Source organism: Hyla sarda, chromosome 1 (assembly GCF_029499605.1).
Source record: "Hyla sarda isolate aHylSar1 chromosome 1, aHylSar1.hap1, whole genome shotgun sequence".
Lineage (NCBI taxonomy): Eukaryota > Metazoa > Chordata > Amphibia > Anura > Hylidae > Hyla > Hyla sarda.
Genome location: NC_079189.1, coordinates 301,381,963 through 301,398,430, shown reverse-complemented (window position 1 = coordinate 301,398,430; position 16,468 = coordinate 301,381,963). Strand labels below are relative to the sequence as shown.

At 34.9% G+C, this 16,468-nt stretch overlaps 1 protein-coding gene across 6 annotated transcripts in view; it reads left to right on the top strand.

The window, feature by feature from the left end:
* The window catches only part of LOC130269518 (small conductance calcium-activated potassium channel protein 2-like), a 198,512-nt gene that overhangs the window by 21,296 nt on the left and 160,748 nt on the right, over positions 1-16,468 (top strand). The window contains exon 1 of one of the 6 annotated variants that reach the window (XR_008843550.1): positions 8,318-8,486. The exons of 4 other annotated variants lie outside the window; for them this stretch is intronic. Coding sequence is in view for 1 of the 2 variants with exons in the window: in XM_056518115.1 (XP_056374090.1) it covers positions 8,451-8,486 (36 nt within the window). In the remaining variant the exon portion in view is untranslated. Of the gene's footprint in view, positions 1-8,317; positions 8,487-16,468 lie in introns of those variants that run through there. One more of the 6 variants, XM_056518115.1, reaches the window with a different exon arrangement.

The window sequence follows — 16,468 nt, the reverse complement described above, 5'->3', positions numbered from 1 at the left end:
TATATCTCAGTATATGTAGACTATGTATATATCTCAGTATATGGTAGACGATGTATATATCTCAGTATATGGTAGACTATGTATGTATCTCAGTATATGGTATACTATGTATATATCTCAGTATATGTAGACTATGTATATATCTCAGTATATGGTAGACTATGTATATATCTCAGTATATGTAGACTATGTATATATCTCAGTATATGGTAGACTATGTATATATCTCAGTATATGGTAGACTATGTATGTATCTCAGTATATGTAGACTATGTATATATCTCAGTATATGTAGACTATGTATATATCTCAGTATATGGTAGACTATGTATATATCTCAGTATATGGTAGACTATGTATGTATCTCAGTATATGGTAGACTATGTATATATCTCAGTATATGGTAGACTATGTATATATCTCAGTATATGTAGACTATGTATATATCTCAGTATTATGGTAGACTATGTATATATCTCAGTATATGTAGACTATGTATATATCTCAGTATATGGTAGACTTTGTATACATCTCAGTATAGGGTAGACTATGTATATATCTCAGTAGATGTAGACTATCTATATATCTCAGTATATGTAGACTATATATATCTCAGTATATGGTAGACTATGTATATATCTCAGTATATGGTAGACGATGTATATATCTCAGTATAGGGTGGACTATGTATATATCTCAGTATATGGTAAGACTATGTATATATCTCATTATATGTAGACTATGTATATATCTCAGTATATGGTAGACTATGTATATATCTCAGTATATGGTAGACTATGTATATATCTCAGTATATGGTAGACTATGTATATATCTCAGTATATGTAGACTATGTATATATCTCAGTATATGTAGACTATGTATATATCTCAGTATATGGTAGACTATGTATATATCTCAGTATATGTAGACTATGTATATATCTTCAGCATATGGTAGACTATGTATATATCTCAGTATATGTAGACTATATATATATCTCAGTATATGGTAGACTATGTATATATCTCAGTATATGTAGACTATGTATATATCTCAGTATATGGTAGACTATGTATATATCTCAGTATATGTAGACTAAGTATATATCTCAGTATATGTAGACTATGTATATATCTCAGTATATGGTAGACTATGTATATATCTCAGTATATGTAGACTATGTATATATCTCAGTATATGTAGACTATGTATATATCTCAGTATATGGTAGACTATGTATATATCTCAGTATATGTAGACTATGTATATATCTCAGTATATGGTAGACTATGTATATATCTCAGTATATGGTAGACTATGTATATATCTCAGTATATGTAGACTATGTATATATATCAGTATATGGTAGACTATGTATATATCTCAGTATATGTAGACTATGTATATATTCAGTATATGGTAGATTATGTATATATCTCAGTATATGTAGACTATGTATATATCTCAGTATATGTAGACTATGTATATATCTCAGTATATGGTAGACTATGTATGTATCTCAGTATATGGTAGACTATGTATATATCTCAGTATATGTAGACTATGTATATATCTCAGTATATGTAGACTATGTATATATCTCAGTATATGGTAGACTATGTATATATCTCAGTATATGTAGACTATGTATATATCTCAGTATATGGTAGACTATGTATATATCTCAGTATATGTAGACTATGTATATATTCAGTATATGGTAGATTATGTATATATCTCAGTATATGTAGACTATGTATATATCTCAGTATATGTAGACTATGTATATATCTCAGTATATGTAGACTATGTATATATCTCAGTATATGGTAGACTATGTATGTATCTCAGTATATGGTAGACTATGTATATATCTCAGTATATGGTAGACTATGTATATATCTCAGTATATGTAGACTATGTATATATCTCAGTATATGTAGACTATGTATATATCTCAGTATATGGTAGACTATGTATGTATCTCAGTATATGGTAGACTATGTATATATCTCAGTATATGGTAGACTATGTATATATCTCAGTATATGTAGACTATGTATATATCTCAGTATATGTAGACTATGTATATATCTCAGTATATGGTAGACTATGTATGTATCTCAGTATATGGTAGACTATGTATATATCTCAGTATATGGTAGACTATGTATATATCTCAGTATATGTAGACTATGTATATATCTCAGTATATGGTAGACGATGTATATATCTCAGTATATGGTAGACTATGTATATATCTCAGTATATGGTAGACTATGTATATATCTCAGTATTGGTAGACTATGTATATATCTCAGTATATGTAGACTATGTATATATCTCAGTATATGGTAGACGATGTATATATCTCAGTATATGATAGACTATGTATATATCTCAGTATATGTAGACTATGTATATATCTCAGTATATGTAGACTATGTATATATCTCAGTATATGGTAGAATATGTATGTATCTCAGTATATGATATACTATGTATATATCTCAGTATATGTAGACTATGTATAAATCTCAGTATATGTAGACTATGTATATATCTCAGTATATGTAGACTATGTATATATCTCAGTATATGGTAGACTATGTATGTATCTCAGTATATGGTAGACTATGTATATATCTCAGTATATGGTAGACTATGTATATATCTCAGTATATGTAGACTATGTATATATCTCAGTATATGGTAGACGATGTATATATCTCAGTATATGGTAGACTATGTATATATCTCAGTATAGGGTAGACTATGTATATATCTCAGTATATGTAGACTATGTATATATCTCAGTATATGGTAGATGATGTATATATCTCAGTATATGGTAGACTATGTATGTATCTCAGTATATTTTATATTATTATATTTATTATATATTATTATACTATGTATATATCTCAGTATATGTAGACTATGTATATATCTCAGTATATGTAGACTATGTATATATCTCAGTATATGGTAGACTATGTATATATCTCAGTATATGGTAGACTATGTATATATCTCAGTATATGTAGACTATGTATATATATCAGTATATGGTAGACTATGTATATATCTCAGTATATGTAGACTATGTATATATTCAGTATATGGTAGATTATGTATATATCTCAGTATATGTAGACTATGTATATATCTCAGTATATGTAGACTATGTATATATCTCAGTATATGGTAGACTATGTATGTATCTCAGTATATGGTAGACTATGTATATATCTCAGTATATGTAGACTATGTATATATCTCAGTATATGTAGACTATGTATATATCTCAGTATATGTAGACTATGTATATATCTCAGTATATGTAGACTATGTATATATCTCAGTATATGGTAGACTATGTATGTATCTCAGTATATGGTAGACTATGTATATATCTCAGTATATGGTAGACTATGTATATATCTCAGTATATGTTGACTATGTATATATCTCAGTATATGTAGACTATGTATATATCTCAGTATATGGTAGACTATGTATGTATCTCAGTATATGGTAGACTATGTATATATCTCAGTATATGGTAGACTATGTATATATCTCAGTATATGTAGACTATGTATAAATCTCAGTATAGGGTAGACTATGTATATATCTCAGTATATGGTAGACTATGTATATATCTCAGTATATGTAGACTATGTATATATCTCAGTATATGGTAGACTATGTATATATCTCAGTATATGTAGACTATGTATATATCTCAGTATATGGTAGACTATGTATATATCTCAGTATATGGTAGACTATGTATATATCACAGTATATGGTAGACTATGTATATATCTCAGTATATGGTAGACTATGTATATATCTCAGTATATGTAGACTATGTATATATCTCAGTATATGGTAGACTATGTATATATCTCAGTATTGGGTAGACTATGTATATATCTCAGTATATGTAGACTATGTATATATCTCAGTATATGGTAGACGATGTATATATCTCAGTATATGATAGACTATGTATATATCTCAGTATATGTAGACTATGTATATATCTCAGTATATGTAGACTATGTATATATCTCAGTATATGGTAGACTATGTATGTATCTCAGTATATGATATACTATGTATATATATCAGTATATGTAGACTATGTATATATCTCAGTATATGTAGACTATGTATATATCTCAGTATATGTAGACTATGTATATATCTCAGTATATGTAGACTATGTATATATCTCAGTATATGGTAGACTATGTATATATCTCAGTATATGTAGACTATGTATATATCTCAGTATATGGTAGACTATGTATATATCTCAGTATATGGTAGACTATGTATATATCTCAGTATATGGTAGACTATGTATATATCTCAGTATATGGTAGACTATGTATATATCTCAGTATATGTAGACTATGTATATATTTCAGTATATGGTAGACTATGTATATATCTCAGTATTGGGTAGACTATGTATATATCTCAGTATATGTAGACTATGTATATATCTCAGTATATGGTAGACGATGTATATATCTCAGTATATGATAGACTATGTATATATCTCAGTATATGTAGACTATGTATATATCTCAGTATATGTAGACTATGTATATATCTCAGTATATGGTAGACTATGTATGTATCTCAGTATATGATATACTATGTATATATATCAGTATATGTAGACTATGTATATATCTCAGTATATGTAGACTATGTATATATCTCAGTATATGTAGACTATGTATATATCTCAGTATATGTAGACTATGTATATATCTCAGTATATGGTAGACTATGTATATATCTCAGTATATGTAGACTATGTATATATCTCAGTATATGGTAGACTATGTATATATCTCAGTATATGTAGACTATGTATATATCTCAGTATATGTAGACTATGTATATATCTCAGTATATGGTAGACTATGTATGTATCTCAGTATATGGTAGACTATGTATATATCCCAGTATATGTAGACTATGTATATATCTCAGTATATGTAGACTATGTATATATCTCAGTATATGTAGACTATGTATATATCTCAGTATATGTAGACTATGTATATATCTCAGTATATGGTAGACTATGTATATATCTCAGTATATGTAGACTAAGTATATATCTCAGTATATGTAGACTATGTATATATCTCAGTATATGGTAGACTATGTATATATCTCAGTATATGTAGACTATGTATATATCTCAGTATATGGTAGACTATGTATATATCTCAGTATATGGTAGACTATGTATATATCTCAGTATATGTAGACTATGTATATATATCAGTATATGGTAGACTATGTATATATCTCAGTATATGTAGACTATGTATATATTCAGTATATGGTAGATTATGTATATATCTCAGTATATGTAGACTATGTATATATCTCAGTATATGTAGACTATGTATATATCTCAGTATATGGTAGACTATGTATGTATCTCAGTATATGGTAGACTATGTATATATCTCAGTATATGTAGACTATGTATATATCTCAGTATATGTAGACTATGTATATATCTCAGTATATGTAGACTATGTATATATCTCAGTATATGTAGACTATGTATATATCTCAGTATATGGTAGACTATGTATGTATCTCAGTATATGGTAGACTATGTATATATCTCAGTATATGGTAGACTATGTATATATCTCAGTATATGTTGACTATGTATATATCTCAGTATATGTAGACTATGTATATATCTCAGTATATGGTAGACTATGTATGTATCTCAGTATATGGTAGACTATGTATATATCTCAGTATATGGTAGACTATGTATATATCTCAGTATATGTAGACTATGTATAAATCTCAGTATAGGGTAGACTATGTATATATCTCAGTATATGGTAGACTATGTATATATCTCAGTATATGTAGACTATGTATATATCTCAGTATATGGTAGACTATGTATATATCTCAGTATATGTAGACTATGTATATATCTCAGTATATGGTAGACTATGTATATATCTCAGTATATGGTAGACTATGTATATATCACAGTATATGGTAGACTATGTATATATCTCAGTATATGGTAGACTATGTATATATCTCAGTATATGTAGACTATGTATATATCTCAGTATATGGTAGACTATGTATATATCTCAGTATTGGGTAGACTATGTATATATCTCAGTATATGTAGACTATGTATATATCTCAGTATATGGTAGACAATGTATATATCTCAGTATATGATAGACTATGTATATATCTCAGTATATGTAGACTATGTATATATCTCAGTATATGTAGACTATGTATATATCTCAGTATATGTAGACTATGTATATATCTCAGTATATGTAGACTATGTATATATCTCAGTATATGTAGACTATGTATATATCTCAGTATATGGTAGACTATGTATATATCTCAGTATATGTAGACTATGTATATATCTCAGTATATGGTAGACTATGTATATATCTCAGTATATGTAGACTATGTATATATCTCAGTATATGTAGACTATGTATATATCTCAGTATATGGTAGACTATGTATGTATCTCAGTATATGATATACTATGTATATATATCAGTATATGTAGACTATGTATATATCTCAGTATATGTAGACTATGTATATATCTCAGTATATGGTAGACTATGTATGTATCTCAGTATATGGTAGACTATGTATATATCTCAGTATATGGTAGACTATGTATATATCTCAGTATATGTAGACTATGTATATATCTCAGTATATGGTAGACGATGTATATATCTCAGTATATGGTAGACTATGTATATATCTCAGTATATGGTAGACTATGTATATATCTCAGTATTGGGTAGACTATGTATATATCTCAGTATATGTAGACTATGTATATATCTCAGTATATGGTAGACGATGTATATATCTCAGAATAGGGTAGACTATGTATATATCTCAGTATATGTAGACTATGTATATATCTCAGTATATGTAGACTTTGTATATATCTCAGTATATGGTAGACTATGTATGTATCTCAGTATATGATATACTATGTATATATCTCAGTATATGTAGACTATGTATATATCTCAGTATATGTAGACTATGTATATATCTCAGTATATGATATACTATGTATATATCTCAGTATATGGTAGACTATGTATATATCTCAGTATATGTAGACTATGTATAAATCTCAGTATATGTAGACTATGTATATATCTCAGTATATGTAGACTATGTATATATCTCAGTATATGATAGACTATGTATATATCTCAGTATATGGTAGACTATGTATATATCTCAGTATATGGTAGACTATGTATATATCTCAGTATATGTAGACTATGTATATATCTCAGTATATGGTAGACTATGTATATATCTCAGTACAGGGTAGACTATGTATATATCTCAGTATATGGTAGACGATGTATATATCTCAGTATATGGTAGACTATGTATATATCTCAGTATAGGGTAGACTATGTATATATCTCAGTATATGTAGACTATGTATATATCTCAGTATATGGTAGACGATGTATATATCTCAGTATATGGTAGACTATGTATGTATCCCAGTATATGGTATACTATGTATATATCTCAGTATATGTAGACTATGTATATATCTCAGTATATGTAGACTATGTATATATCTCAGTATATGTAGACTATGTATATATCTCAGTATATGGTAGACTATGTATATATCTCAGTATATGGTAGACTATGTATGTATCTCAGTATATGTAGACTATGTATATATCTCAGTATATGTAGACTATGTATATATCTCAGTATATGGTAGACTATGTATATATCTCAGTATATGGTAGACTATGTATGTATCTCAGTATATGGTAGACTATGTATATATCTCAGTATATGGTAGACTATGTATATATCTCAGTATATGTAGACTATGTATATATCTCAGTATATATGGTAGACTATGTATATATCTCAGTATATGTAGACTATGTATATATCTCAGTATATGGTAGACTTTGTATACATCTCAGTATAGGGTAGACTATGTATATATCTCAGTATATGTAGACTATCTATATATCTCAGTATATGTAGACTATATATATCTCAGTATATGGTAGACTATGTATATATCTCAGTATATGGTAGACGATGTATATATCTCAGTATATGGTAGACTATGTATATATCTCAGTATATGTAGACTATGTATATATCTCAGTATATGTAGACTATGTATATATCTCAGTATATGTAGACTATGTATGTATCTCAGTATATGGTAGACTATGTATATATCTCAGTATATGGTAGACTATGTATATATCTCAGTATATGGTAGACGATGTATATATCTCAGTATATGGTAGAAGAAAAGCAATCCTTACATCCATTCAGCCGTATGATCGTTGTTGATATTGGCACAGATGTTGGGGAAAAAGTCCTTGCTTCCTCAACAACAGGTAACTAGCCAAGTTATTTACCTTGAGCGCACTATTTGTTCCCAGACAATGCCTTGTCGTGCCAAAACAATGAACAGTTGTTTCTAGTGAAATAGACAGTTCCCTAGATTGTCATGGTATGTACTATTTACAATTCCAATTCAATAAAAACAAGGGGCCTAACTTAAAGCACAATGCTTTGTAGACAACTCATGCTAAGTTTCCACTTGTTTTTTTTCCCTGCGTTTTTTGGGTTGAAAAAAAACGCAAGAAAACGCAGCAGTGCAATTTCCTGCGTCGGGTGTTTTTTCTGACGTTTTTTTCTGGTGTTTTTTCATTTGTGTGGAAATTGCACCTTGGCAGTTTTTTTTGGTTCCCAAAATTTGTTGGGCAACAAAAAAAAAAAAGATGCAGCAGTGATGGTAAAAATTTTATTTAACGAAATGTATATATTTTATTAACATTTTTTTATTAATTGTTAATAAAGTGTGTGTTTTTCACTTTTTTTTTTTTTTTACATTTTTTAGATAGTACTACTACTCCCAGCATGGAACACACTGTTCCATGATGGGAGTAGTAGTACCTGTAGAAATAGACATATTGTCCCGGGTGTCAGTCCTGACACTCGATGCGATCGTCCATAATATAGCAGAGATGCGGCTGTGTACAGCTCTCGCATCTCTGCTCTGTACTCTGGCTGGCCACTCATTCATATTTTCCCCCCAGAGTGGTGATTGGCCGGATGGTTGCAGCCAATCACAGCTCTGAGGGAAATATGAATGAGTGAGTGGCCGGCCGTAGTACAGAGCAGGGATGCGAGCGATGTATACAGCCACTCTGCATCTCTGCTATAGACAGGACGATCGCAGCGGGTGTCAGTAGTGATACCCGCTGTGATCTGTTCCTACCTGCAGGTAGTACTACTCCCAACATGGTGCGCACTCTGCTCCATGCTGGAAGCTGTAGTACCTGCATTAATAGACAGATCGCAGCAAGTGTATCTTCTGACACCTGCTGTGATCTGTCTATTAATGCAGGTACTACAGCTCCCAGCATGGAGCGGAGTGTACTCCATGTTGGGAGTAGTAGTACCTGCAGTTAAGGAAAGATCTCAGTGGATGTCACTCCTGACACCCGCTGTGATCCTCTTGTATAATGTATAGATGCGGGCAGCCGCTCTGCTATGGTCCCCTGCACTGACGTATATATACACATATTCCTATTTCCCACAGAGAGCTGTGATTGGCTGGAACCATCTGGCCAGTCAAAGCTCTCTGTGGGAAATATGAATAGGTGTAGATATACGGCAGTGCATGGGACCATAGAAGAGCAGCCGGACGCATCTATACATTATACAGGAGAATCGCAACGGCGATCTGTCAATTAGTACAGGTACTACTACTCCGATCATGGAACAGTGTGTTCCATGCTGGGAGAAGTAGTACTACCTAAAAAAAATTAAAAATAAAGAAAAAATTAGAAAAACACACACATACTACATTTTTATAATTGTCGGCTACATTTCTAGGTCCTCGCCCTCCCACATAAATTGATCCCTGTTTAAAAATGAATAAAAATGTTGTTATAAAAAAGATACATTTCATTAGATACATTTTTTCCTTCACTATTGTACTAAAAAGGCGGATCCACATGTCATTACATGGGGCAGGGGATGCTGGGAAGGCGGGAAGGGAGGTAGGCGGGATGACCCTGAATCACATGCAGGATGAATCAGCATTCATTGACTCCTGTGTTGTCACAGCCCTATATAATCGACAGCCATTTTGCGGCTGATCATTTCATGCCATTCACTGCAGAGAGAGAGAGAGGATGGCTGCGTGTCTCTGTGTGTTACACAGACATGCTGAATTGCTCATACCGCGGCGTTCCACTTTCAACTGCTAGTTACATCAGCGTTGTGGACAGAGTGCAGTGCAGTGATTTGCTTGATCTCACTGATAAGGATTTTTACGCCAGCCATTAACCTCCCAGTCACTTTATTCAGCATTTTATCAGAGAGGGGCAGATAGCTTTTCACTGCCTCATACATATGAACAAGCTGCCTTAACTTCATGAACCGTATCACAGAAGGCAGGAATGATTTGTCAGCGCAATTCTGTGTATTTTTTTCCACAAGAAATCATCAGCTGCTTATACTAGTCTGTACACTGTATAATAACCAGCAGTTCACACCATTCTTAACACTCTGTGACAGAGTGCAATTTTTTTTTTGTGGTGCTGCACTGTGTCCTGCTGTGCAAAAAATAGATTTTTTCAGCGGACTCTAGTGCATTTTTCTGCCCTCATACGTGCATACCACATACCTATATCAAAGCAGTCTACTATTTTGTATATGTAAATATGTAACAAGTCTAGATACTGGGAAAGTCCAGGCAAAAGTAATCACCGGCTGGTGTTTTAAGAAAATAAGTTTTCCAAGTGTACTGTAGCGCATTCTTTTGCCCTCATACGTGCATACCACATGCCTACATCTAAGTAGTGCACTTTTTTGTACCTGTTAATCTGTAACAACCCTACATACAGTGAAAGGCCAGGGCAAACTAATCACTAGCTGTTGTTTCATGAAAATACATTTTCCAAGTGTACTGTAGCGCATTTTTTTGCCTTCATACGTGCATACCACATACCTACATCTAAGTAGTGCACTTTTTTGTACCTGTTAATCTGTAACAAGCCTACATACAGTGAAAGGCCAGAGAAAACTAATCACTGGCTGTTGTTTTATGAAAATAGGTTTTCCAAGTGTACTGTAGCGCATTTTTCCCCCTCATTTGTGCATACCACATAACTACATCTAAGTAATGTACCATATTGTACCTGTTAATCTGTCAAGGGCCTAAATACTGTGAAAGTCCAAGCAGTAGTACTCACCGGCTGGTGTTTTACAAAACTTAGTTTTTAGGCGTATTGTAACGCATTTTTCTGCCCTAATCAGTGCATACCGCATACCTACATCTAAGTAGTGTACTATTTTGTACTTGTTAATCTGTCAAGGGACTAGATACTATGAAAGGACAGCCAATAGTACACACCTGCTGCTGTTCTAGACAAATACTGTTTTAAGTGTAGTGAAGCATATTGTACTCCCCTCATATACGCAATAAGTATGTCAGGAAGAGTATTGCCAGGACGTGCACAGAGGAGTGGCTGAGACCTAAATTCATCAGGCGCAGGCAGAGGTCGCAGCAGAGTAGGGGTGTGTGCCAACCGGAGTCGCAGCAGGAGGTCTGAGCTCCCTGTGTCAGCTAGCAGTTGTGTTGCGACCAGCAACCCAGCAGCCGTGATTGATCGGTTCACTCAGTCATCCACTTAATCTCAAGTGACATTCGACACCCCCAGTCAACAGTCGGTGAGTTCCTAACACTCAACCCTCAGTTGGCATGGCACTCATGCTGCTGCTGCCACCTCCAGGCTCACTCATTCTGCTGCTCTATGGTCTCCTCATGCTAATGCTACCACCTCCAGGCTCTGTCGTTGTGCCGCCATATGGTCTCCTCATGCTGATGCTACCACCTCCGGGCACTGTCATTGTGCTGCTCTATGGTCTCCTCATGCTGATGCTACCACCTCCAGGCTCTTGTGCAGCCATGGATACTGCAAAACATAATTAAGGTGCTGGTCCCCAGTTTCAGAAATTCCTTGCATTAGGGTTACTTTCAGGACTCCTGATACCACCTCCAGGCTGTGCCATTCAGCCACTATATGGTATCCTCATGCTTCAGCCACCTCCAGGCTGTGCCATTCAGACACTACATGGGCACCTTATGCTTTTCCCACCTCCAGGCTGTGTCATTCAGCCAATATATTGTGTTCTGATGCTGCTGGGACTGTCTTGGATATTACCTACAATTTTTTATGGTAGCACTCGCAAACATACATGCTCAATAAAGATTTCAACATTGATCTTTTAATGTTAGGGGTTGTGAAGCCCTCTTACGTACACATCCTGCTGCCTGATCCAGGCTGCGAGTTTCAGGAACTACTTGGCTTACTGATGCTGCTGGGCCTGTGCTTTTTTGGATGTTAGCACTAGCTAACATACATGTTCTATACAGATTTCAAGATTCACCTTTTAATGTTCGGGGTTATTAAGCCCTCTTGTGTACTTCTGCTGCTGCCTGATCCAGTCTGTGTGTTTCAGCAACTATATGATTTAGTGATGCTGCTGGGCCTGTGCCTAAAATTTTTTGATGTTAGCACTAGCTAACATACATCTTCTATACAGATTTAAACATTAACATAATGTTGGGGGTTGTGAAGCCCTTCTGTAAACTCATGCTGATGCCTCCTCCTGTCTGTGTCATTCAGCAACTACAGGGTTTAGTGATGCTGCTGGGCCTAGGATATTACCTGTATATGTTTATGGTAGCACTTGGTACCATACATCTTCAATGGAAATTTCACAATTCATCTTTTATTCTGAGAGATTGTGAGGCCTTATTGTCTCCTCATCTGCCGCCAACTCCAGGCTGTGCCATTCAGGCACTATATGGTTTCCTCATGCTTCAGCCACCTCCAGGCTGTGTCATTCAGCCACCATATGGTCTCCATATATTGACTGTGTATTGTAGGAAACATGTGGCTATCCTTGAGTTTTTCTCCCAGCATTATTGCCATGTTGATACCAGACCAGTAATAAAAGGAATATTGCCAAGGACTAGCAGAAACAGGGAACTGTGGATACTGACCACCGGCTGTTGGAATTGACTGACTATCCCAAGTGGTAGATTTACCATTTTGAAGTTCCTCAGTTCCAGTAGGCTTTAAGTCGCTTATTCTTTGTTGTGGTTCTTCAGTTGCAGAAGTTGTATCATGCTTTCCTGTTCCTCCGATGAGCTAATGTCACTGGAACACACAATACTCATATTGTCATCTAATGAAGGATCCTTTTCTTCAGAGAACGTATCTAGCATTTTATTATTTTGAATGTCAGGTGGTATTCTGACAATTTTTGTGAAGCCCTGGGGTCTCCTCATACTTCACCCAACTCCAGGCTGTGCCATTCAGACACTATATGATCTCCTTCTACTGATGCCACCCCCAGGCTCTGTCATTGTGCTGACATGTGACATGGAACTATTGAGATTTCAAGATTGATCTTTCAATGTAAGGGGTTATGAAACCCTCTGGTGTACTGCTGATGCCTTCTCCTGTGTCTTTCAGGAATTATTTGGCTGACTGATGCTTCTGGGCTTGGGCCTTAAATTTTTGGATGTTTATCACTAGCTAAATACATGCTTAATAGAAATTTCAACATTGATCTTTCAATGTAAGGGGTTATGAAACCCTCTTGGGTACTGCTGATGCCTGCTCCTGACTGCTCCTGTGTCTTTCAGGAACTACCTGGCTTACTGATGCTTCGGGGCTTGGGCCTTCCATTTTTGAATGTTTTGCACTGGCTTACATACATGCTTAATTGAGATTTCAACATTGATCTTTCAATCTTAGGGGTTATGAAATCCTCTTGTGTACTGCTAACGCCTTTTCCTGACTGTGTCAAGAACTACTTGGTTTACTGATGCTTCTGGGCTTGGGCCTTAAATTTTTGGATGTTAGCACTACCTAACATGCATCTTCAATAGATATTTCAACATTCACCTTTTAATTTTAATGGTTGTGAACCCCTCTTGTGTACTCATGCTGCTTCCTGCTCCACTCTGTCAGCCCATTGGTCCTGTGACAGTGTGCAACTCCGCCTCCTCATCCTCCATTGTGTCCTCAGCCTCCATTGCCCGGACAAGTCTCAGTGGCCCTTCAGCATATCATATGTGCAGGGCACGGCGGTGTCACACTGTTCTTCACATGGTTTGCCTTGGCGAAAAGTGTTGGAAACAATGGCTGGTCAGGGCAATGGAGACGTTGTGCCTACATCTCACGGCCACATGAGCCTTTCTAGGCTGTGTCATTCAGGCAATATTTGGTTTACTGATACTGCTGCTGGGCCCGGGAATAAACATTTTGTTATGGTAGGTAGCACTAGCTATCCAAAATCTTCATTTTAAATTTCAAAAATGTTTGTGTTTTTTCTTAGGGATTGTGAAGCCCTGGCGTGTACTCATGCTTCAGCCAACTCCAGGCTGTGTCATTCAGGCAATATATGGTTTACTGATACTGCTGCTTGGCCTGGGAATAAAACATTTGTTATGGTAGTTAGCACTAGCTATCCAAAATCTTCATTTTAAATGAAAAAATTCTTGTGTTTTTTCTTGGGGATTGTGAAGCCCTGGGGTTTCCTCATGCTTCATCCTACTCCAGGCAATATATGGTTTACTCATACTGCTGCTAAGCCTGGGTCTGGGAATAAAAATTTTGTTATGGTAGGTAGCACTAGCTATCCAAAATCTTCGGTTTAAATTTCTGAATTCATCTTTGTGAAGGCCTAGTGTCTACTCATGCTGCTGCCAACTCCTGGCTGTGCCATTAAGCCGCTATATGGTCTCCTCATGCTGCTGCCACCACAACGCTGTGTCATTCAGCCACTAATATGGTCTCCTCATGCTGCCAACACCTCCACGCTGTGTCATTCAGCCACTATATGGTCTCCTCATGCTGCCAAAACCTGCACGCTGTGTCATTCAGCCACTATATGGTCTCCTTATACTGATGCCACCTCCAGGCCCTGTCATTGTGCCGCTCTGCGGCAGTGATTCTAAAAGCGATGCCGGTAATCTGCATGTTATTCTGAATAACAGTATAATTTCACTACCCCAGAACACTCCATATGCATGTTAGAGCACAGCAAAGTGTTCTATACCCCTATTGAGGCTCTCTGTAGGCCAGAAATAGTTGTTTTTAATATAGATTTGCCGCGAATAAATTCAGATCGAAACAAATTTTTTCTGAAAATTCGGTGAATCGTCCGAATCCAATTCATGAAAAGTTCGCTCATCTCTAAAGATTAGCTTAAAGCTCTGCTACTGCTTATCTCTATGGGCAACAAGCTAAAATCCAAGTTGTCTAATGTTTCTTTCCTGTAATGTCTTTTGTCACAATTGGCACGATTCACTTAAAAAAATCGAATGTATATGGCAAGTATGAACATCACTATATTGTAAGGCTGTGTTCACACGTACCTAGTGTGGTGCGTGGCCAATGATTTTGTTATGTGTTTTTCTTTTTTTTTATATAACACGTTGTTTTCTTCTGTGAAAACTATGCCACAAATAACCACCTTGCAAAACATGCCAACTCACAGTAAAATATATATAATACATTTTAATTTACATCAGCAAAAAAAAAAAAAATACATGTCCATAATTTAAGAAAAAAACAACAATAGTGAATGAGAAGGAGACATGAAGAAACATGAATATACATATGACTCTAAGCAATAAAAAAAAGTATCAGCAAAATTGCTAGGCTAACAGAAACACACCCCGACAGAATGTAGTAAGTACACTGCAGGCAGCAGGTACCAAGCCAATCCCAACATAATTCCGATCAAGGGTCCAGGCATGTATATAGTATGGGTGCAGGCAAAAAAAAAAACTGATGAACATAAATTAAAGAGGTGAAAGAAAAAAAGGTGGCAAGGCAGAAAGTAAAGGGGAAAGATAAGAACAGGGCAGGAGAGATGGGAAAAAGGAAAGGAGAAGATTAGGAAGAGAATCCATTCATAGGAAGACACAAAATCACCCTAAAATACTCAAAAAATCCGGATAATCCATTAAGAGATGCCAGGAAAAGCAAACAGAAATAAAATGATCAAAATGGCCATGTTCCTTAGCAACTATCTCCTCCTTTTTCATGATAACCCTAAGTTTCACCAGCCACCAACCATGGAGGACTTCCAGTGGCGGTGGATAACCAAGTGACCCGCTGTCAAGAAGTGCCACAAGAGATCCTTTTTGACCTGTGCCAAAGATCCCGGAATCAGGGGTATTAAAGACAGATTTGCCTGAGCAAGCATCATACAACAAAAGATGTAATTCCAGAATGCCTTAATACATGGACAACTTTTCCACACATAGAAGTGTGCCTTC